The sequence below is a fragment of the Peromyscus californicus genome, unplaced genomic scaffold, assembly GCF_007827085.1.
Source record: "Peromyscus californicus insignis strain IS unplaced genomic scaffold, ASM782708v3 Scaffold_6__1_contigs__length_162567912, whole genome shotgun sequence".
NCBI lineage: Eukaryota > Metazoa > Chordata > Mammalia > Rodentia > Cricetidae > Peromyscus > Peromyscus californicus.
The window spans coordinates 17,283,077-17,307,679 of NW_026294584.1; the positions used below are offsets into that span (position 1 = coordinate 17,283,077).

The 24,603-nt window shown below is 39.2% G+C and overlaps 1 protein-coding gene across 1 annotated transcript in view; it reads left to right on the forward strand.

Annotated features, from left to right (window-relative positions):
• Positions 1 to 24,603, forward strand: part of Akap9 (A-kinase anchoring protein 9) — a 121,126-nt gene that overhangs the window by 62,730 nt on the left and 33,793 nt on the right. The window contains 5 exon segments of the mRNA XM_052721235.1: positions 1,979 to 2,208; positions 15,859 to 16,021; positions 17,007 to 17,219; positions 19,521 to 19,753; positions 21,253 to 21,372. Coding sequence (XP_052577195.1) covers positions 1,979 to 2,208; positions 15,859 to 16,021; positions 17,007 to 17,219; positions 19,521 to 19,753; positions 21,253 to 21,372 — 959 coding nt within the window.

Consider the following 24,603-nt stretch of genomic DNA (forward strand, 5'->3'; position numbering starts at 1 on the left):
AGTAAATATTGAATTAAAATAACTTATAATTTTAAATGTTGAATCTTTCATAAACTTCAGTAATGTACTGGCTTTACAATATTACTAATGTGCTCTGTATGTTAGAATTCATCCTGGCATTTCTTCATATTTTTGAATGGAAGCATTATAAAAGCTAAAATACTCCTTTAATTTTTTAATGTCTCATTTGATATAACAAAAATTAAGTTTTAATCTGATTATCAAGTGACTTTTACTCTTCAGTTTTATGTATGGCTTTTTTCTTGTAACACATATGGCCTATTTTCAGTCTTCAAGTCTGAACTTGTTTAGATTTTAAACAGGTATGGACTTGCTAACTGTTGAAAAAATAATTGATTTGTTAATATTTGCTTCCTTGTAAGAATAAACTTTTATAAAGTTGAAAGGCAAGGTTAAGCTAGTGTGAATTCACTTCCGTCTGAGGGAATGGTAGATCACCTGATTAAATGGGGTCCTGGAGCTGTGTTGTGAATTTCCTTTAGCTCTGAGATCTCTTAGAGGAGAGATGTCCCCTCTCCTGGGAAGGCAGGAATGAAAGCTTGTTTTCTGTGGCTTCCTTTTGGCATGGTGCTGTGCTGTAGAACAATAACAGCATACTAATCATGAACTTGAGCAAATTTAATAACTCTCACAGATCTATCTCCTTCCTTATTTGTTCGTTTGTTTTGAGATGATATTGCTTTGTGTACCAGGCTAGCCTTGAACTCACTATCTGGCCCAGACAAGAGGATCTAGGCAGAGTCATCCCAATGCCTAGACTATTACACAGGGGAGACCCTACCTAACCAGACCATGAAACAAAAACTACTAAGTGTGTTTCACCTTTATCTTTTGGGGGGTGCTAACTTAATTTTTTAATTAGCCATCCCAGAGACACTGACATCCCATGACTCTTACATTGTGCATTGTTTTGCATGTCCTCCGTACTTTGTGCTTGAGATTTACTCTCGTGTGTACATCTTCAGTCTCTTTCTTATGCCCCTCAGACCACAAGTCCTGCGGCATTCTTCATACTATTTGGGTGTTTGTTTTGTTTTGAGGTTTTTTGTTGTTGTTGTTTTTGTTTTAGTTTTTTCGAGACAGGGTTTCTCTGTGTAGCTTTGCGCCTTTCCTGGAACTTGCTTTGGAGACCAGGCTGGCCTCGAACTCACAGAGATCTGCCTGCCTCTGCCTCCTGAGTGCTGGGATTAAAGGCATGAGCCACCACCGCCCGGCGAGTTTTTTTTTTTAAGTATTGGTTGGTCTCAGCTTTGCCCTTCAGAGTAGATTGTAGCACACTGACGAGAGAATAGACATTTACCAACTTTACCAACCTTAGTAACATTCTCAGACAACCCTAACTAAATCACTAAATCCATACCAGCTTCTCTGTGCTGACCCTTTTGTCCAGGTAAAAATTGAAGTTTATCTTTTTAAAGGCTCTCTTTCATCTCAGTCTGTGCCTTTCTGTTTGACTTTTTTTAATTGAACTTGTTTTGTTCTGTTAGCTTATGATAACTATGAGACTCCCTTTCCTTCTTATTAAATGCTGTCTCTACAACAGTTGTATCTACTTCAAGTGTTTCAACTCTCACCTTAATAAAAAAGACTTAAAAGTTACAGACCCAAACTTACAGCATGCTCTACAGCTGTACACATCCTGTCAATACTTTCGTCATTTTCGTGGCCAAAGTTGATCCCCTGCACCACAAAACAATTTTTCCTTCAAAGAAAAGATTCTGAGTAACCCAAGTAGTAATTTCTGTGCTCTTATTAGCACAGCACTATCCTTTCCTAGTCTTTCTTACTTGCTAATCAATATTCCTACTTTGCATATTCACCTTGTTAAAAGTTGTTATTTGAAGACCTTGAAATTATAATGATTCAAGTTTTCATTTGACTTGATATCTTCAGTTACTTAATGTTGTAACTTTAAATATTCTGATTAATTTATGCCTTTAACTTATTATTATTCTAGTTACAGATGAGTCCGTACCCTCTTATCCTGGAAGTGCTATAGCAAGAACTGACAGCAAGTGGTCACAAGTGACTGAGAAAGGAGCAGAACTGTCACAGCAGTTTGGGACAAGTGGTCTTGCCGGACCTGAAATTGACCCGGAAAATGTTGAACTGGTGCTCAATGTCAGCTCCCGACTACAAACGGCAGTTGAAAAACTCCTTGACGCCATAAGTGAAACTAGTAGTCAGGTAACCTTGCCATCTTCAAGTCTCTGCTGAGTTAGACGTGGACTTAATGGTTCGCTCTACTATTCCACAGAGATTTGTCAGACTTTCTTTTAATGATTGCTTGTGTTCAAGCTGGGTCTAGTGGAGCAAACCTCTCATTCCATCTATTTGGCAGGCCTGGGCAGCTTAATGATACCCTGCCTTTAAACAAAAAAGTGTGAAAAAAGATCCAGGACTAAAGCTCAGAGGTCGAGTGCTTACAGGTCTTGTGCAGGGTACACTCTCCAGCACTGAAAAACAAGTGTGCAACAAACAAATAAGTACATCACAGGGATTTTGACTCTACCATTGTTGGAAATGTTCCATTAAAATCTCCCCTTTGAAAGCTTGTCTGGACTTGACCTGCTGTAGAATGTCTAACATAGTCCCATTACACTCAAACGTGGGATCCCTTCACATCCATTTTACATATATGAGCAGGTTAGTTTGCCATACAAGGCATTTCTGGGTCAGAAATTAGTTTGGAACATTTTTTAAAATAGTTTTTAAAAATCAAAACATTTTAAGGATTTTGCTACTGTATTTATAAATTGGTGTTTTCTGTCTATATAATTTTTACTACACCTTTTATGATCATTGACTCTTAAATTACCATGTGCAGAATTTTAAAAATTATGTAGTTTTAAAATGAAGAAATTTACTTATCTTCCAAAGGTTTATCTTAAGTGTGAATCTACAGCTGTCATGATCAAGTGCAGACTAAATTACCATTGTCATTATTTTCTCTACTCAAATCTTGAAGCAGATTCTGTGAAACAAGTTGAGAGGTTGAACAGGTGACTCCTCTGTCATTGGAGAGGTCTGACTCTTCTTCGATATTCCTTCTTCACTCTAAGAAATGACTCAGTCCAGCCTGTTCCTGTAGTAGATAGCTATGGGAGAGCAACTGTGGAAAATAGTGTTATCATTACATTTTAATTCCAGGTTCAGTTGTTTGGTGGCTGTTATTTCTGGGCCACCCACTGGAGCATGGCCAGCCTGCCAGAGACCACAGCCTAAGGAGACTCTTTCCTTGCAGCAGCCTGAGACTGCGGAGTTCCTCAGCCAAGGGTGTGGGCTCGTGTGCCCCTCCCCTCCCTGCTGCACCTTGACTGGTTTGATCTTGTGCGGCCGTGTTCATAGCTGCTATGGGTTTAGGAGTGCAGTAGTCCTGCCATGGTTAGAAAACACTTTTACCCCATGCCTCCCAAACTCTAGCTCTGACATCTTTCCACCCTCTTCAGCAACACACACAAGTTTTTGTATTCACCGTTGGATCTTGCCTGTAGTAATAGTACTGTGCTAGTCTAATGATTTTATGTTTTGCTCATTCATTTATTTATCCAGAATTTTTCTAAAGTGTGAAAGTACCTATGCTTTCATTTTTATGCATATAACCTAGTCAGAATTAAGGACTTGGGGCTGCTTTATCTGTTGTTTATAACTTTATACCATAGTTACTTAGCCAGGCGGTGGTGACACATGCCTTTAATCCCAGCACTCGGGAGGCAGAGGCAGGTGGATCTCTGTGAGTTCAAGGCCAGCCTGGTCTACAGAGTGAGTCCCAGGATGGGCTCCAAAGCTAAAGAGAAACCCAGTCTTGGGGAAATAAAAATTGTGTGCCATAGTCACTTGTTTTATTCCAGCTTCAACACTGAGAAGTCTTCCAGGCCAGCTTTTGTACCCTTTGAGAAGGCTTTCTCTTTTGAACATTGTCCTACAAGATGCACCTATTTGGTATTTTCTCTGCCCCAGCTTTAGGATTAACCACTTCTCCAAAAAGTACATGTTCCTTTGATTAGGAAACACTACTTAAACCAAGAGCTGGGTGCTGAATGTGCTCATAGTTACTTGGATATCATCGCTCCTGTTAGTGAGCAGTTTGAAATTATGTGTCTGTATGTATTGTGTATGTGTGTACATTTACATGCCCATCATTTGGGAAGTAGAGGCAGGCGGATCTCTTAAGTTCAAGGCCAGCCTGGTCTACATAATGAGTTCCAGGATTGCCAGGGCTGTGTAGAGAGACCCTGTCTCCAAAAACAGCAGTAAAATGTATGCTGATACTCTGACTCCTGTCAGTAACCTTCATCTTCCTTCCCCGCTTCTTTGAAAGTGTTTTCCAACAGTGAGGGGAGATTTTCCATTTCTGTTGTGTTTTCACTTCTGCCTTCAACCTTGGTTGATTCATAAGTAACTTCAGAATTGCTAATCTGTGCCTTTAGGGGAAACCAGTGGACTAACTTCAGTTTGTAATAATGGATATATAGATAATGCTTTTGTCGTAGCCTCATCGTATCCATCACAATACAGTTTTTCAAAGTTCCTTATGTTTACTCTTTTCTCCTTTCCCCTACCAGTATGATTTTTCTTCTATAGACTCAATTTGTGAACTTTTTTCACTTTGGTTTCTTCCTATGGGTTTCTTTTTTAATTTGATGAAATTAACTCTGAGTGGACAGTTCTTCTAGTTGAGTTACGTGTACCTACACTGAAGTCACAATACAACCTAACTCCATCACCCCAGTGTGCCCTGCCTGGTTCTGCTCTTTACAGTCAGCCATCCCCCACTCCCTGCCTTTTGCAAACACTGGCTTCTGTTCCTTACCTATGCAGTTTTATTTCTAAGAGTATCACGAATGAAATCATATTTATATACTCTTTCAAGTCTGCCTTCATTTGCCTTAACAAACTGTGCTTATGATTTGATTCTTCTATGGTGTGCGTAATGATTGGGGGGGTGCTCCCTTTTGTAAATGAGGAATATTACATTGTATAGATAAACCAATTTATGCAGTCATTGCTGGTAATGATGGGGGAGGGTCGTTCCTTTTTGTAAATGAGGAATATTACATTGTATAGATGTACCAATTTATGTATTCATTGCTGGTAATGATGGGGGAGGGTCGTTCCTTTTTGTAAATGAGGAATATTACATTGTATAGATGTACCAGTTCATGTATTCATTGCTTAAAGGACATAGAGATGGTTTCCATCTCTGGGTATTGAGATTCTCAATTTTCAAAACCAGCACTTTGGTGCTTTGCTAAAGATAGACTGGAGTACTGGGGAGTGGTGGGTGCACTCTGGAGTACTGGGGAGTGGTGGGTACACTCTGGAGTACTGGTGAGTGGTGGGTACACTCTGGAGTACTGGGGAGTGGTGGGCACACTCTGGAGTACTGGGGAGTGGTGGGCGCACTCTGGAGTACTGGGGAGTGGTGGGTGCACTCTGGAGTACTGGGGAGTGGTGGGTGCACTCTGGAGTACTGGGGAGTGGTGGGTGCACTCTGGAGAACTGGGGAGTGGTGGGTGCACTCTGGAGTACTGGGGAGTGGTGGGCACAGTCTGGAGTACTGGGGAGTGGTGGGTACAGTCTGGAGTACTGGGGAGTGGTGGGCACACTCTGGAGTACTGGGGAGTGGTGGGCACACTCTGGAGTACTGGGGAGTGGTGGGCACACTCTGGAGTACTGGGGAGTGGTGGGTGCACTCTGGAGTACTGGGGAGTGGTGGGTGCACTCTGGAGTACTGGGGAGTGGTGGGTGCACTCTGGAGAACTGGGGAGTGGTGGGCGCACTCTGGAGTACTGGGGAGTGGTGGGCACAGTCTGGAGTACTGGGGAGTGGTGGGTACAGTCTGGAGTACTGGGGAGTGGTGGGCACACTCTGGAGTACTGGGGAGTGGTGGGCACACTCTGGAGTACTGGGGAGTGGTGGGCACACTCTGGAGTACTGGGGAGTGGTGGGTACAGTCTGGAGTACTGGGGAACTGGAGAATGGTGGGTACAGTCTGGAGTACTGGGGAGTAGTGGGCACACTTGCAGGTCAGGAACACAGAAACAAGCTCCAGAAGTCATTTGCCCAGCTTACCAGTCAGGTGGTGAAGTTATAATTTGAACCCAGGCAGTTTAACCCATGTTCTTAGTCAGTACTTCTGCCCTCTGAACATGAATGAAATGATTCACCGTCATATAACACTGATAGGTATTGTGAGTTCAAACTGAAAAATGAGTATTGAAATCCTGGCATCACTAGGGACCTTCCAAGAACCATTTCAGTGGAATAGCAGAAATGAAAGCCTGATTCAAAAGAGAATGAATTGAAATGAAGTGAAGAATTAAAGACAAGGAAAAACTAGGTATGTGATCGAGAAAATTTGTGACAGTTGGCTAAGTATGTTGTTGTAAAGCACCCCTATGTTGAAGAGCAGTAGACAGTTCTGTATTATGAGAGTTTATGAATGGGGTGATGATCACAGGTCAGAGTCCATTGTGAAATAAATTATTGTAACTTTTTACTAAAAAAGAGATGTAGGAGATCATTAGGATATTTTAGCAAGAAAAATGATATAGAATGTATGTTTTTCAGAGGTTCCTGAAACAGTAAGTCAGGCTGTACCCTTAGAGGGTGGTAAACTTTAAAACTCAGTACAGAGTTTCATTATTTACTTACCTTCTACTAAAATTATACCATGTGGTGGGTGGATGGGCAGAAAAGTGGTAAGGCAAGAGGGAGACTCAGAACGTTCCAGGTGAGAAGCGGCAGGGGTCAAGTTCTGGCAGGTGGGAATTGATCTGGAGTGTGTAGGATGTGGTAGGGATTGGTATAATTCGTTGGAGAGGCACACTGAAAATGGAGGGAGTGCCTCAGGCTGGAATCCTTTCAGGTCAGAGGGAACTAAATTATGGGTTCCATTTCAGAGAAGCTGCATTTTAATACAGAGCTTAAGAAATGTGGGAGATTGTGGATGCTATCAGAAACCTGATAGCCTGAAGGCAGTCTGGAGTTTGGAGAGGACTCAATTAGAAATGTCATCATTTCCAGGAATTTGAAACTATGATTTTGCTTCTTTTTCTCTCCCCTAGCCCTCAAGGAACAGTCTTATAAAAACACTGTGTAAGCCACGTGTCTAAAATTAAATTCATCACAAGCTTTATAGTCTTAGAGGAACTACAAAATGATGGGGGTTTTTGTACTCATAGAATACTGATATATAAGAGAGAAAAGACATAAATCTCGAGTGTGTACATCTACAAAGGATATTGAGAATCAGAGGTGAAAAGAGAGCCATAGGAATAATTTCATAAAAGCCCAGTGAGGAGTTTCCAAGAGTGTTAAAGACCGAGAAGTTAGGGTTGCTAAAAGTTTAGAATCCTTTGCACACTTCCGTATGATTGTCCTCAGTGACTGGTTAAAACAGTTTAATAGGGTGATACAGGAGGATTGAAAGTTCAGACTTAAGCAGTAGAAGAAATAAATCAATCTCGTGGCATCTAGTTTTAATGGAAATAGAACTGGCGTGAGAAGGGCAGAGTGTTTTTGTTTTTGTTTTTTCAGATTGAAATCTGATTGATTAGCAGTGACTGATGTAGGACAGAGCATCAGTCTCTTCCCAGCTCCTTGAGGGTGGGAAGATATGGAACCCTGAGCACAAGGGGACAGTATAGGCTCTGTGCCAGACCTTGCCTCCATTAAGGACTGTTGCAGGTGATTGTGACATGCTAAATTTCACTGTAAACGTCCAGAAGTTTAAGTAAACATTAAACAGTCATGGTTCATTTGCTCTTTCCTCCCTTCTTCCCTCCTTTACTTCTTTTCTTCTTTTTCTTTCTCAGTGCTCCTATATGTTGTATAATTTTAGTAGAAGATAAATAATGAAACTTTGTACTGAGTTTTAAAGTTTACCACCCTCTTAGGGTACAGCCTGATTTAATAAAAGAACTAGGGAATATTCACACTAAGTTTCAGGGGACCAGATGAGTATCTACTTGGATTGTAACCTGTTTTCATATAATAGATTAGTGTTTGGCTTTATGTATTCAATTTGAAATGTCATTTACCCAATGGCAGGTCTCAGTCCATGTAATGTATTTATTTTGATGGCCCGCTCATTTGCTCTCCTGGGTCACCATAAAAGCATGTTTGTATTGCACGTTTGCTGGGACAGCCTGCCTTACAGTGTGATGAAGATGCTTGGAGACAGTCTCCACTCTGTGGTCTATCCTGCAGTCTCTGGGCTTCTGTAGAGAAGTAGCTTTGAGAGTATGGTCCACAGATGCTTGTCTTTTGAATCATGTAGAAATACAGTTGTCTAGCTTATGTGATTACGTTTCCCATGACCCAGAGGTGTTTTACAGAGCCTTCGATTGTTTGACATTAGAGTCCCTCGAGAGTCTCTTGTAAGAACTTGAATAAGGAGTCCCTTGCACAGAGCTAACTGATTTGATTTCACTTTTAAGAACAGTGAGCTCCAAGACACCTGCTTCTGTGTTTTCTCAAAGACGAATCTGAGGGTTAAACAGTCTCCTGAGATTTTGATTTGTCATTGTCATGTTTTAAATATAGCTATAATTTTACCATCAAGAGGTGTTTCTGACTTACTTAACTTTTGAGAGGGCTCTGTAAAGTATTATGCAGGATTTAGCCCTTTCTTAAATAATGTAAATAAATAAAAAGAGCAACAGACATGTTTATAATTCAAAATCAATAATTTATAGAGAAAAAAGTTAAATAGCTTCACAATGTATGATAATATTGAAGGCTGTTTTATTGGGGAAATACTCAGCTCTATACTGTAAATTAATAGCAAATATGTATTAAGTCTTGATCTTCTAGAACTTGATGGTAGGCATAAGTTAGTCTGGATATTGATACTTTAAAAAGAATTGAAGGTGCTTTTTAGAGGGGCAGGGAGGTTCTAGACAGGGTTTCTCTGCGTGACAGCTCTGGCTGTCCTGGAATTCGCTTTGTAGACCAGGCTGGCCTTGAACTCACAGAGATCCACCTGCTTCTGCTTCCTAAGTGCCACCAGGCTCATTTTACCTTTTTTATTGTAAGGACAGTCATGCTTTTTATATGTAGGTTGAATTATACTAGCATACTGGTTTTTTTTTTTCTCTCTAAATTACCTTAGGGTGCATGCATGCATATGTCTGTGTGTTGTTTATTATTTTATTTGTTGTATATGGGTGTTTTGCCTGTATGTATGTGTACCACATGCTTGCTCGTGGTGCCCATAGAGGCTTGAAGAGACTGTCAGGTTAACTGGGGTTACATATGATTGTGAACTGCCATGTTAGTGCTGGGAATCATGCCCTGGTCCTCTGGAAGAGCAACAAGTGCTCTTAATCATGGAGCCATCCCTCCAGCTCCTAGTGTATGTAGTTTCTTGCTTTAATCTGTGCTCCTGGTTATATAAGAATGCTTTTTATAGACTTTTGTTTTATATAAATAGAAGCAAGGTATGCCTGCTTCTAAAAATGGACAAAAGCAGTGGAACATACCTTGAACTATTTTAATTGAGGGTCTTCTTGAACATGGATTAATAGAGTATATTATCAATTACTGCACTGTTTTTATCTTAGTCACTGTTCTGTTGCTGTGAAGAGACACTATGACCAAGGCAACTCTTACAAAAGAAAACATTTAATTAGGGGCTTGCTTACAGTTTCAGAGGCTTAGTCCATAATGGCAGGGAAGATGGCAGCATGTAGGCATAGTGCTGGAGAAGTGGCTGCAAGCTACATCCTACTCTACAAGCAGAGAGAAAGAGAGGGGAGCATGGGCTTTTGAAACCTCAAAGCCCAATCCCAGGGACATGCTTCCTCCAATAAGGCTACACTTCCTAATCCTTCTAATCCTTTCAAACAGTTCCACTCCCTGGTGACTAAGCATTCAAATACATGAACCTGTAAGGGTCATTCTTACTCAAACTACCACAGTTATCAAGAATCTTTCCCCATGCTAAGTCATCTTAATCTATTGTATATTCTTCTTGTCTCTTACCTGTGTGCTTAATTCCTACCCTGTGATACTTAATTCCTATCCTAAGTGATACTATGTATGAGTACTATTTTTTACCTACATGGTTTTGTTCTTTCTTCACAAAGGAGAAACAGAATGCCAGATTATTAAAAATAAACTAATTGCAGAGAAAATAAGGAAAGACTATTTTAAGGGAGAATTTTTAGGCTGGACATATATCTTCTGAACCCTCATTAAAATCACAGTAGAGAGGCTGAGGAAATGCTCAATGAATAAGAGTGTTCCCAGACCCAATCACAAGAGCCTGAGTTTGGATCCCTAGCGAGTATGTAAAAAGCCAGGCTTGGCCCTATTCTATAAGCCCAGTACTTGGGGAGAGACTGGAGACAGGAGGGTTTCTGGGGCTTACTGACTACATCCTAGCCAAGTTCAATTGAGACCATCTCAAGTAGAAGGGCAGAGAGCAGTGGAGGAGCCACCCAAAGTCGTCTTCTGCTTTCAAAATCTTTTCAATGCCAATTAAATGTAGGGTCAAGGAGATGGCTCCATGGTCAAAGCATGGCAGCACAGTGTGAAGGTCAGAGTTGACCTCCAGAACTTACAAAATGCAGGGTGGGTCTGGTGGCTCATCTGTAATTCCAGTCCCGGCAGACAGAGATAGGGGACACCCAGAGCACACTGGCTAACAAGACAAGCCACGTTGGCAAGCTCTGGGTTTGATGGAAAGACCCTGCCTCAACAAATAGGATGGAAGAGTAATTCAGGATGATTCCTGATTTCCACCTCGGACTTCCACATATACATGCACCACACACAAACACACACACACACACACACACACACACACACACACACACACACACACACAAAGTGGAACAAAAAGTAAAATTACATGTAACTGCAGCAGTAATGGGGTTATTCCTCCATCTTGTATAGATGATAAGACATCTTCCCCAATAACATCTATAACAAGAGTCCCCAGCATATAGAGACCTCTGCTTCGCTGCTTGCCAACCTATGGAAAAATCTGTCTGTCTGTCTGTCTGTCTCCCCCCCCCCCCCCCGGTGTATATGGGGTGGTGGTAGTGGTGGTGATAGTGTTCTGTTATTGTTTTTCCTGCCCTGCTTACTAGTTTGCTAGGAAGAATTTGAATACCAGCATAGACTATGTAATGAGAATTACTATAAAAACCATTTTCATAAACTACTTACTTTAGTATAGGTTTTTCCATTTAGATAAAGATTTTTGTGGGTTTAGCATATTTAGTTACAGAACAGAAAACAAAAGCAAAAAAATAAATGTCTATTATTTAAAGCAACTTTCGTTATTGAGAATCTTTAATTATCAGTAATATTTTTTAAGTAAGTTATTTACCTTCTAAAATTCTGAGCAGCTGTCTCATTCACCATTTCTTAAGTTTTTGGAGCTGCCAGAGACTGGCTGGTGATCACAACTCGGGCTTTAATGTTTTAGTCAGGGCCCACAGGCTGCTGTAGGTAATGTAATTATTATAATGCTAAATATTATATATAGTACAGCTTTAAAAAGGACATTTTCCTTAACATGCACTCTAGAAACTGAAAATGAGCTGTAACCAAAACATGAATAGGTCAGTGGCTTCTTAAATGTCTTGTTTCTAAGGAAATACCAAACAGATTCTAATTCAGTTTTTCAGAAATAATGATTTTTTTATATACTTGAATTAGTAATGTGAACACAATCATACTTTCTATTTTATATTCTTAAAGCAACAATCTAGTGGGATGGAAAAATGCTAGCTTATCTCCAAAGCATTATAAACTTGTCTAAATACCCTTTTGAAAGCTCTGACGTGGACCTCGGATCCTGTTAGGCAGGGTTTAGTGTGGGCGTACTGACTCACATTCCACCTGTCCATGTTCCTATAGGTACAGACTTTAACCACACCCTCGGCTCTGGCCTGTTCCTTAGGGGACACTGACTGAGACCTTTAGCTCAGTGTGGAGGTTATTTGAATATCTCAGTTCAGAGGAGCTTTTCCTTTTGAATTGTGAGGCTTGAAGAGCAAGAGAAATTCAGCAGCGTTTCTCAAGAGTGCTACCATGGAGATTTACAAGCTGACCTTGCCTGCCAAGATCTGCTTGGAAGGCCTAATTATTACCTTAGACACATTGAATGCTGAGAGCAGTTTTGTTGCTTAGCTAATTAGATCTTTATAATTTTATTCTTTCATTTGTCAAGGATTTAATTATTCTAGTTGGAACTATTTTTTGTTTGTTGTATTTATTATTGGATTGTTTGGGGGTGTTTTTGCTTCTGTTTTGGTTTTTGACTAGATAGACTTTTGTAGGTTTTGTTTTGTTTTTGAAGTTGAATTTTTGTATCAGCTTTTTATTGTTCAATTTATATGAATTAAGTTTGCTTGTGAATACTAAAAAGAAAATCTTGCACTAGTATAGGGTGTCTTGATAAATTAAAAGGAACTTTGTAATGTAGTAAAAATTAAAAAAAAAAAAAAAAAACCTGATGGAACAGAAGAAGCTTGGCAGCCTTATCTAGAATGGATTCTTACAGGACCTATTTGGCCACTATCCAGCTCAGTGGCTCTTGGTTGGATGAACAGGAGGGAGACATTTATGAAGTTGAATCTCGTGTGCCTTTGCCGTATCCTTATCCTCTGTCTGAGCATTTGGATGAAAACAACTCAGTAATCGTCAACATTTCTATTTTTCATTTTATTCACAAAAGAAATGGACACACGTTAAAGCTTATTTCTAAAATTTCCCTGCCGACCCCTCCTTATTCAGTAAGTATTCAGTACTTTAGAAATGTAGTAAACTGTAAGAATTGAAGATGTCACTGTCTTTATAGAGGTTGAGCGGAGCAGACCCTTGCTTTGCTCTAGCTGGGGTGTTACTCCTCACACCTGAGGTGGGCAGAAGGGCTGTTTGTTCCTCAGACCCCAACCTCACTGCTTTTGACTTCAATAGTACAATGAGGTAAATACTAAATTTCTTCCGTATTCAGAAAGCTGTTTGAAAAGATCCTTCCTGTCCTAAAGATTGCATGTCTGTCTGTAATGCTGATCCAAAATTTAAAAAACGTAATGAGTGTGTTTGAGAGAATGGGTATGATGCCGCCTCGACTGCCCAGTGGATTTCTGTGCCAGACGGGGCATGTTTGTGATCATGTTTGTGATCATGTTTGTGATCATGTGCCCTGTGGGCTGTACCTCTAGACAAAGGAGAGGGAGCATGCATTCTGAATATTTTTTACAACCCCAGGGACTTGTTTTCTGTTTTAATAAGCTTATTAATTCTATAGAGAAATAACCTTTTCAGGTTTTAATGTGAAATATATTTTGTAAACACTGCTAAGGTTAAATGCCCACTGTAAAAATGCCTACATGTTCAGGATTTCCGGTTCATAGGATCTTTAAATGTGTTGTGAACATTCTCTACAGGCTATTCAGCATTTTTTTTTATGACTTGCATGGCTTTAACTATAAATCTTAGCTAATATTTAACATGCTGGATGATTGTTAGAATAGTTTTGCTACCTCACCAACAATTTTTTAAGTGACAGAATATTTACTAATGCTTTACTTTGCTGAGAAGTAAAAGCTCTGGGTTTTATGTTTTCATATAGTGCCTGTTGTTGCACATAGTAGGACTCAGTCATGCCCTGCCTGGGTGGGAGGAATTCAAGTATAATTTAGGTCAAACTTTGAGGAGGATCTTTGTCCCAGTGAAGTGGGAACCCAGTTGTGCTATCCTAATGTGTTTCGTAGCTTTATTCTCTCTCATTGCGTCAGCTTTTTGGTTTGGCTTTTCCTTCTTCTTCTTGTCACGAATACTGGCTTAAATCTTGTGAAATGAGAGGTAAAAGCAAAAGTGTGGTAATTTACTCATATAAAGCAGGATCTTATTTTGTTTTAAATCCTTTATTGAATTTCTGTAGTAAATTTGAAATATGGAAAGAAATGCACCTTCTTGGGCTACGGCTCTGAACTCTTAGAGAATTCATATTTTTAGTAGATAACATAATTTACTGGAGAGGTTTACGTGTATATGCAGAAGTGATTGATACTTTTGGAAATAGCTGTTGCAACTAAATTAAAAAAGGTATTTGTGTGCATATGAGTTCATACTTTCTGATCATGTTTCTTTACAATCTAAGTCAATGTGTATGTTACATTTAAAAAGAATAAATCCTTTTCCCAATTAAAAGTGTTTATATAAAAGTTTTATCCTTTTGTGGTGATATATTTTCCATTTCATATGAATTCTCACTGAAATAATGTTTTAAGTGATAGTTTAAACATCTTGTTAAAACAAGAATAATTGCATGTGGATATTTTGGACATTTATTTAGAGCAGTGGTTCTCAACCTGTGGATTGTAACCCCTTTGGGGATCGAATGACCCTTTCACAGGGGTTGCCTAAGACCATTGAAAAATACATTTATCTTACAGTTCATAACAGCAAAATTACAGTTATGAAGTAGCAATGAAAATAACTTTATGGTTGGGGGTCACCACAGCATGAGGAACTGTACTGAAGGGTGGCAGCATCAGGAAGGTTGAGAACCACTGATTTGGAGTGACCAAACCTTTAGTGACACTACAGTCTATGTTTTACTGTAAATAGTACTCAGATGTGAAGCACAAAAGTAATGTTAAGTGTTATATATTAATCATTATATTAATACATTATTGATGTAATTGATAAATTAATATATTGTTATTAATAATTCTATTTTTATTATATTAGAATTATATTTAGTTATATCTTAATATTAATGTGTTTTATGATACGTTACATCTAAGCTACAAACCACTATATATTTACTTATATTTTAAATGACAAGCTTGGTAGTTCAGTCTTTGAGATACACAGAGTACATATAAACTTACAGATTACCAAGACTTGCTGTGACCCTTTGCAGATGCGTACAACTGCTTGGTTTTGAGCGCTTCAGACTCACATTGACTAAGACAGGCCACGAGTAAGGCCCTTCAGGGCCCGAATGACACTGGTCAGGGACAGTGCCTTTCTCTGACCTCACACAGCTGTGGCTCCAGTCTGTTCTGCCATCCTTGCCATCCACGAAAGTGCATGCTGATAGCATTTGAAGGGTACTTGATTTTTAGTTTCTATAGTCCAAGGTTTTTCAATAAACTGAGTATCTTCAGAAACTTCAAAGTTTTTACAAATTCTTTCAGAAGTACAAAGCTTTTTTTTTTTTTTTTTTTTGGTTTTTCGAGACAGGTTTTCTCTGTGTAGCTTTGCGCCTTTCCTGGAACTCACTTGGTAGCCCAGGCTGGCCTCGAACTCACAGAGATCCGCCTGGCTCTGCCTCCCGAGTGCTGGGATTAAAGACGTGCGCCACCACCGCCCGGCAAAGCTTTTATTTAATAAGCATATGTGTTACAATTTCATTTATTGCATCTTGTGATTGTGTGTTTGATGCCATGTATTAGTAGTCTACCACAAAGTGCAGTCAGTGCTGAAGAAGTTAACAGTCAAAATGTCACTGGTTTGTCCTGGACCACGTAGTTTCTGGAAGTCTATAGCAAATACAGAGAGCTTTGCTTCACTAGCTCTATACCCCTGTTTGTATGGTAGAATGTATGTCCACTGACTTAAAGTAGGAAGCATTCTGTAGCTTAATGAAACTGGCCTATATCTCTTACAGAAGGTGGCATACAGCAAATGTGTGTATCTGCTGTGACTACTACCTGCTGCTAACATGTGCTGCAAGTGTTTGTCTGTCATTTACTGAGATGTCTTCATTTGAGATCCTATCTTAGTTTTTGCTTGTTTATGAGAGGTGACACTGGACCCCAACACTTACTTCCTTTGTGTTCTCCTGCCCTCCTGGTTTAGCTGGAACATGCAAAAGTCACACAGACAGAGTTGATGCATGAGTCCTTTAGACAAAAGCAAGAGGCAGCGGAGTCACTCAGGTGCCTAGAAGAACTGCATGAACGCCTTCAAGAGGAGTCGCGGGCCAGAGAGCAGCTGGCTGTGGAGCTTAACAGAGCGGAAAGTAAGTGCCTCGGTCACTGAGACGGGAGATGGTTCAGTCTGAGAATAGAGACTTGGATGCACAGCCAGGTTTGTAAACCCCAGTCTAATTAAAGTAACCATTGAAAAATAGAGTTTGTCCCCTGAGTTTTCCTAAGTATACACACACACATTATAAAAAGAATTTATAGAATTATAGATAGCATTAAAAAATTTAGATGATTCAGGACCGGCGTGGTGGCACACACCTTTAATCCCAGAACTCGGGAGGCAGAGCCAGGTGGATCTCTGAGTTCAAAGCCAGCCTGGTTTTGAGTTCCAGGACAGGCTCTAAAGCTACATGGAGAAACCCTGTCTCAGAAAAAAAAGAAAAAATTAGGTGATTCAAAAGTAGATGATGGTGAGTCTGAGGTAATTCCTAAAAATGAGAAAACTAAGGCAAAAGCTGTTATTTGGGTGGTGTAAGGTCATAATTAAACGTCATTACAGACTTTAACCTCTAAAACCCTCTTCTATTCTCTCAGGGTGTTGGCCTTCTAGAATTTCTTAAAATGTCAATCTTCTCTATTATAGTTAAAATGTGATTCAGTTCACAAGCATTTGATGTATTGTAAGCTCCCAGGAGCCTGCCTATTTCTGTCTGATAATCTGAATTATGTATGTGTGTTGTGGTACTTTAGTATAGCAAAGTACTAGACAGGGAGATGTCATGTTTATGTACAGTAAACAAGAAAAATTACTGCAGAATGGCAGTGAAGCTCAGCAGCAGGCTCTTAACTGAATGAAGTGATTTAAAGTTTTGTGAACAGAATGGTTTTATTGTTAGTATTAACATCTAATGGTAAGCTTGGCCTAGATGTACATGTCTGCAATCGCAGCTGAGGCAGGAGGATCACAATGTTCAAGGCCAGCTTAGGGTATAACAGTGAGACCCTGTCTCAAAAAACAAAACCTGATGGTGAATTTAAATTAGATGCAATTCAATTTCCCTACATTGTGTCTTATAGGTATTATTGATGGGTATTCGGATGAAAAAATTGTTTTTGAAAGAGAAATTCAGGAGAAAACGTACATAATAGATCGGCTAGAACAGGAGCTGTTGTGTGCGAGCACTAGACTACAAGAACTGGAAGCTGAGCAGCAGCAAATGCAGGAGGAGCAGGAGCTGCTCTCCAGGCAGAAGGCCGCGATGAGAGCAATGGCTGGCCCACTGGAGCAGCGTATGTACCGAGACTTTGTATCATATGATTGCTCTTCCGTTTCTCTTCTTCATATGCTCATGTGACAGGTTATCCTCTTCAGTGCCATTATTTACATATTTATAGACACACTTGAAAAATCATAAGAAAATATACTTTAAAGGCAAATGAGTTATTAGCCATTTTATGGAATATTTTCTGTTTTGCCTTTTAAAGATATTAACTGTTAACAGGAAAAGAGAATTACTTATTTATGCTCAAAAAGCTAAAAATAATGAGGCCGTGTGTTTTGGAAATGGGTACAACAGAGTTCTTTTAGTGGGAAAGAGGTGAGGAAAATGTGAACACTGACCTGGTGCTGGTCATGAGCAAATGTAGGCAGTGTGGGCTTGCAAGACGAAGAGACCCAGAAAACATCTGACATCTCATTTAGGAAGATTCAAAGAACACTGAACTTTATAATGGCTAATTTTTACATCTTGATCTTAAAGCTTATTGAGTGATAAATGTCTGTCCTTGTGACCATGGACTTGTAATCCTGTTTATTGAACCCTCTTTGATTTTTAAATGCATAGTTGGGATCTACACATTTGGAGTTTCTCTAGTTTCATCAACTTAGAAATAAAACCTACATTTTCTCCCTAGGGATGCTCTGATTAGTTTAGCACAGGTTTAGGGCTGGAATTTTTAAGGTTAAAAGGTCTCATGTCATATATACAAAATATACAAGAGACATGGGACTGTGGATAACAGTGATAAACAGTGACGTCAACTTTTTAATGTGTGCAAATATGCGTTATCGTATTTGAGAAAGTAGAAGACATAACTATAGTTTTGTTTTACTCTCCTAGGGCCAGTAGATGCTGCAGTTGATGCAGCTCCTGGAGCAGGTGTGTGCACAGTTGCATGCACTGTTATTGGGTGGTAGAATCACAGCTCAAAATTTGGGTGACCTCGATTTCCAACTAACAAAATTTCTAATTTTGCAGTTTCTCTGTTGTGTTTCTTTCATACTTACAATTTTTCTTTTTAACAGTAACACAGCTTAATTTACAATAAAAATATGTTTTAACTTGATATTAACACCTGAGGTTTATAGTTACCATTATCTTATTTAATCTGTTTTCGCACAGAGTCCAAAACCATTTTGATTTTTCAAAAGAAAATGTTGAGTATCTTTAAGAAACAAACAGTTTCTGTTTTATGAATATATTAAGCTCTCTGGTCTCTGATTTTTCAGAGTATTCCTTGCAAAACAGAAAAGTTGATAAGCTAATGGTAGCAAATGGATCAGTTAATTTACTAAGAGGCTTTGTGGCTAATTTACTTTGATATTAACATATAATGATGATATTATTTCAGAAAAGATGTTTTCTATAGATCCAAGATCTGAATACACTGTTGGCACATTAGTTAGTATAAAAATTCTAGAAGGGTATTCTCTCTCTCTCTCTCTCTCTCTCTCTCTCTCTCTCTCCTGTCTATACTTTATCACCTAGACTAACAGCCAATCTTCACATGGTCCTTCCTATATCCCAGACACTGTTCTTTACACATACTAATTCGGTTCATCTCCAGTAGCTCACATAACAAAACTGAAGACCATCTTATCAAATGTCACACAGGAGGAAAGTAGTAGAAGTAGGAATTGAATCTGTTCTTCATGCACTAACCATATTGATCCCCATACGTGTCCATGTTCCCTTGATGCACAGACATACAGACATGAAAAGGCAGTTCAGGGATGTGGATCTCATATAAGCATAAGACTGATCAGAAATTCTGACTGTCGTCTCCTTCCTCTTTCTGTTCCCCTTTTCCTGGTTAAAGATTTACCATATTTGCTTACTGTGTTTATTGTGTGTACAGAGAAAGATGGCTTTTGGCTTTTGAATGGACTCAGTTTTGCCTGTGGTTAAAAATGTGGTCAGCATTTTATGGTTTAATTCAAATGAACTTTGTTCTTTCCCTGATCATAAAAATGTATTATTCTGTTATTTACTTCATTGTTTTCACAAAAATACCTTTATGTAATAGGAATTCTCATTTTTATTAATTCTGTATGATAGTAGTTTGCTTTCTTTTGTAGGAGTAAAATATTTTGATATTTCCAAAATGAAGTATATACTTTTTAATGTATTCAAAGTAATTCTCAGCCTTTATTTCATGAAGAAAAAGTTTAAAAATAGTAGTCCATGGGGCTGGAGAGATGGCTCAGCTGTTAAAGTCTAGGCTCACAACCAAAAATATTAGTCCATGACTTCATTATCATAACATTATGAATCATAATTTAACCAAGTGTATTGTTACATTTGTAAACAGAATTTCTACAGGAGACAGAAAAACTAATGAAGGAAAAGTTGGAAGTACAGTGTCAAGCTGAAAAAGTACATAATGAACTTCAGAAGCAAGTGAAAATTCTAGAAATAGATGTTGAAGAAAAGACCAGTAAGTTAATAGAAATGGAGCAGGAGAAAAATGTCGAGCTAACAGATCTAAGGCAGCAAAACCAAGCACTGGAAAAGCAGCTGGAGAAAATGAGACGATTTATTGATGTAAGTATCTTCAGCTTAGCTACATGGACAGATATGGATGGGTGGCGGGGTGGATGAATGGACTGACGGACAGACAGATGGGACAGGTATGTAGATAGGTGAGGAGGTGGATGACTACTAAGGCTGAGGGTATACAATCCATGATACAGTCAGTGATACAATCCATGTTTACTTAGTCATCAAGGAGTCTCTGAGTCCAATTCCTAGCAACAAAAAAAATTAAGTATTTAATGCATAAATATTTTTTAAAAGACAAGTTAAAAGCACACCTAGTTTGTGAATAACCTTGAGCAGCTCAGATTTCCAAATTCAAAGTTAAGCTCTTTCTAGTTTTGCTCTTTACTAGTAGCCAAAACAGGTAAGAATTCCCAGAGTTACAAGTGCTTCCTGCACAACAGATGAGCACAGCTCCCAGTGTGGCACATAGTGGGACTGGCACAGCAGTCATACTGCCATTGTTCTCACCCAAAATGTCATTGGTTTTGACTTTTCACACAGAACATCTTTAGGGTTGCATAAGCCAAATGTAAGCCAATATTTCTGTCCTGCCAATCAGCTGCCAAATAACCACACAGAGATTTATTTTTCATTATAAATGCTTGGCCCTACTTAGGCTTGTTAGTAACTAGCTCTTACAACTTAAATTAACCCATATTTCTTATCCATAGTCTACCATGTGGCTTAGTGCCTTTCCTCAGTACAGCATGCTCATCCTCTCTCCACATCTCTCAGCCACTCTGCCTCCCTTCATCCCAGAGAATGTCCTGCCTGTCCTCTTCGTGTCTAGCTATTAGGCATTTAGCTCTTTATTAAACCAATGAGAGCAACACACATTCACAGTGTACAAAAGGATTATCCACATCAGCCAATGATCTGCGCTTGTCAGAATCAATTGAATACGTTTTATATTTTTAGATGTAAGTCTAGAATAGAATTAAGCAAACTAATTTATATTGCTTACCTGTTCTAAGACTGAATTAGCAGTAGATTCCTCCTTTGTACAAATTTGTCTTGTTATTCTTGTCTTCTTATTCTGCATTTAACATTATTTGGATAAAAAAGATAGTACTGCTAATGATTTTAAATATTCAGAGTTTTGTTGACGAGCCCAAATAGGCAATGTACTATAATCCCCTAAAATGTGTTTTCTTCTTAAACCTTTGTGGTTTTGGGTATTCGTGTATCAGCCCATAATCTTTAAACCTCTAGCTAAAGGGATATAAAAAAATAATGGGGACAATAAATATTAATTAATTAAATGATAGTGTCATAAGTTCTATAGTTTTTTGATATTGTTTGTTTATTTTTTAGACAGAGTCTTACTGTGAAGCCCTACTTAGTATAGAACTTGCTATGTAGACCAGACCGACCTTGATCTCACAAAATTCGCCTGCTTCTGCCTCTCAAGTACTGGGGTTAAAGGCATGCGCCACCATGCCCAACCCAATATCAACATCATCATCACTGTCATTACTATTATCATTATCATTAAATTTCAGGAACAAGCAGTTGACAGGGAGCATGAGAGAGATGTGTTTCAGCTGGAAATACAGAAGCTGGAGCAGCAACTTAAGGTTGTGCCTCGACTCCAGCCCACCAGTGAGCAGCAGACCAGAGAGGTAAGGACTCACTGATAGTGTGCCTCCTTTGTCCTCCTTTGTATCTCGAGTGTAGAACAAGGTATCTTGAAGAACTCAAAAGTGGATTCTTTATATTGTATGTCAGTGTCAAACATTCAAAAAAGTTATTTAAATGTCAGGCACCTGTTAACCATAAAAATGTACTGTATTAGGGTGAGACTATGTCTCAGAGTGTTTACCTACCCTGTTTGAAGCCCTGTGTTCAAACTCGGGAGTGGGTGGGGGAAGAAGTTTGAAATTTGAAATTACTCCCCTCTGTGTATTACACAATTAAATAAACTTCCTTGTTCATTTCTCTATTCTCATTCTCAATGAAAGTGATTGGAGGTTATTCATTGGCCAGCAAGGGGACTCTGGGTATTCTGGCTAATTTTATGTCAACTTGACACCGGCTAGACTTACTTAGAAAAAGGGAGCCTCTGTAAGATCTGGCTGTAAGCAGCAAAAAGTTATTTAATAAATCTATGAACAGTCTTATGTACGTAATATACTAGAGTCTGTAAATATCAAAGAATATTAATATTTCATAATTAACTTATTCTTCTGTAGTTGAACTTGAAAGTCAAATTTGATCTAAAACTTCAGGATAAATCTGCTGTTAATAGCCTATCTCGGGCTGGAGAGATGGCTCAGAGGTTAAGAGCACTGGCTGCTCTTCCAGAGGTCCTGAGTTCAATTCCCAGCAACCACATGGTGGCTCACAACCACTTGTAATGAGATCTGGTGCCCTCTTCTGGCCTGCAGGTGCACATGCAGGCAAAGGACTGTATACTTAATAAATAAATCTTAAAAAAAAAAAAAAAAATAGCCTATCTCAGTGAGACCAGTATATAAAATAAAACCACTACTATTTTTAAAATTAATTTAATTTTTAAGATTGATATTATTTTAAATCAAAATATAATTGTACTGTTTTCTCCATTTCCTCCATCTAACAGTTCTCATGCCTCCCCATCATTTCATATGAGAGTAATAATCCCTTTCTTCAGATTACCTGTGATATTGCCTATATGTATAAATTTTTATGGCTGACCACTTGGGATTGGAAAATGAAGTAAGAGAATAATTCCTGGGGAAGACTATTTCTCTCTCTCAGCAGTTACTAATTGCTTGTAGCCCTCCCTCTAGGGATGGAGCCCTGTGATATCCCTCCCATCATTGTTGGCATGTCAGTTGGTATTGTCATTGTTAGGTCATGTGGAGGCAAACACTGTTAAACTTTCAAGGGTGTAGCTTCCCTGTTACACTAGAACATTACTACTTTTTAAAGATTCCCATCACCTAGAGACATCAGTGTAGTGATTTGAGTCTTGAATAAATTTTCTCAGTGCCGAAGAGATATAATATTTTTACAAATAGTATTTGTAAACTGAAAGATGTACCTCAGAGTTTCTAACTTGAAAAGGCTCTTTATTATCATAATAAACACCATATAATCTTAAGGAAAAAAAAAAAAGATCTGGCTCTAAGATGTTTTCTTACGATTGATAGAGGAGGGCCCAGCCCATGGTGGGTGGTGCCGTCCCTAGGCTGTTGGTCCTGGCTTCTATAAAAGTACAGACTAAACAGGCCATGAGAAGCAAGCCAGTAAGCAGCACTCCTCCATCGCCTCTGCATCAGCTCCTGCCTCCAGGTTCCTGTCCTGTTTGAGTTTCTGTTCTGACTTCTATCAGTCATAGACTATGATGTGGAAAGTGTAAGCCAAATAAACCGTCTCCCCCGCCAGCTTGCATTTGGTCATGGTGTTTCATCACAAAGACAGTGGGTAAAGGCACTTGCTGCTAAGGCAAATAAACTGTTCCTAGAAAATGGAAGTAGAGAACTGACTCCTGCAATTGGTTCCTGATTTCCATATGTGTGCTGCGTTCATGTTCACGCGCACACGCGCACACGCACACGCACACAGGAATGAATGAATACAGTAAAAAGTCATTTGCATTCACTCTTTGCTGCTTATCTCCCACTCTCTTGAATCTGCTCCAGGGAGGTTTCCAGCTCCGCTTTCTTTGGGTTTTTACCCTCCGCTCCATTTAAAGTGTTGCTGTGAAGGTTCCCTAACACCTCTTGGCCCTCTAGAAATCACTCCTACCTTCACCCACTCAGCTACTCAGAGGCATTCCATAGAGTCTTCTAGAAGCATTGTGTTGTCTTACCTTCTGCAATACACTTGCTCCATTAGTCTTCTCCCCCATTTGTTTCTCTTCTATCTGCTAGAATTAGTGATGGAGTACCCAAGACAGAGGCTTAGGCCCCCTTTTCTTCCGGGCTTTTATTTTCTTCCCAACAATCATGTATCAGTGGCCACATGTGTACCTTCATTTCTGGCTTCTCTGTTGAGCTCCACACTTAAATATTTAATTGCCATCTCTTTCCACTTACCACAAGAGCAACATAGCCATAGAAGAACTTGCCTTTCCCAGAAAATACAAAAGACTCCTCTTCATCTCAGTAAGTTTCCTATCTTTATACATTCTCCATTGCTAAAACTTATCTTCTTCAATTTGTCTTCTTCTCAGCCCAGTCATCCTGTTGGCAGGTCAGATTTGTGCTATATTTGGTTTCCACTTTTGTTCATTTCCATATCTCATGATTATTTGTCTGGATGGTTGTGGTAGCATCCTAACCAGTCTCTCTGCTACTTTTTTTTCCCTTTCTTTCTTTCTGTGTGTGTTTCTCTGTGTGTGTGTGTTTCTGTGTGTGTGTGTGTGTGTGTGTGTGTGTGTGTGTGTTTATGATGGGGGGATGTTGTCACAGTACACATGTGGAGGTCAGAGGACAATTTGTGGTATCAGTTCTCTTCTTGTATTCCAGGGTGGACCTTAGGTCAGGTGGCCTGCACCCGCTGGTCCTTCTCACCACCCATTTTCACTCCCACTGTTCTTTTTCATGTTCAGAATGTAGCCAGACCTCTGTTGACTGAGTGAGTGCTATGTGAGGGAGGGAGAGCTCCCTGTAGAAAATATAAAGATGACTTGTCCTGTTAAGAGCAAGATTGTCCTTAAGGTAAAGCAGACCCTGTTTGGATCATTGATTACTAATTACTGGGTGTGTGACAGTGGCCAAGTTGTTTAGCCTCCTGAAAAGCTTACACTTATAGTATTGGCATGGCCTTAGACACTTAGATTTAACTATGATGTTAGTATTTCTGGAAATAGTTTTAATTCTAAAAATTATAATTTTCATGTATTTGATTTAGTTTCATTTACCTTC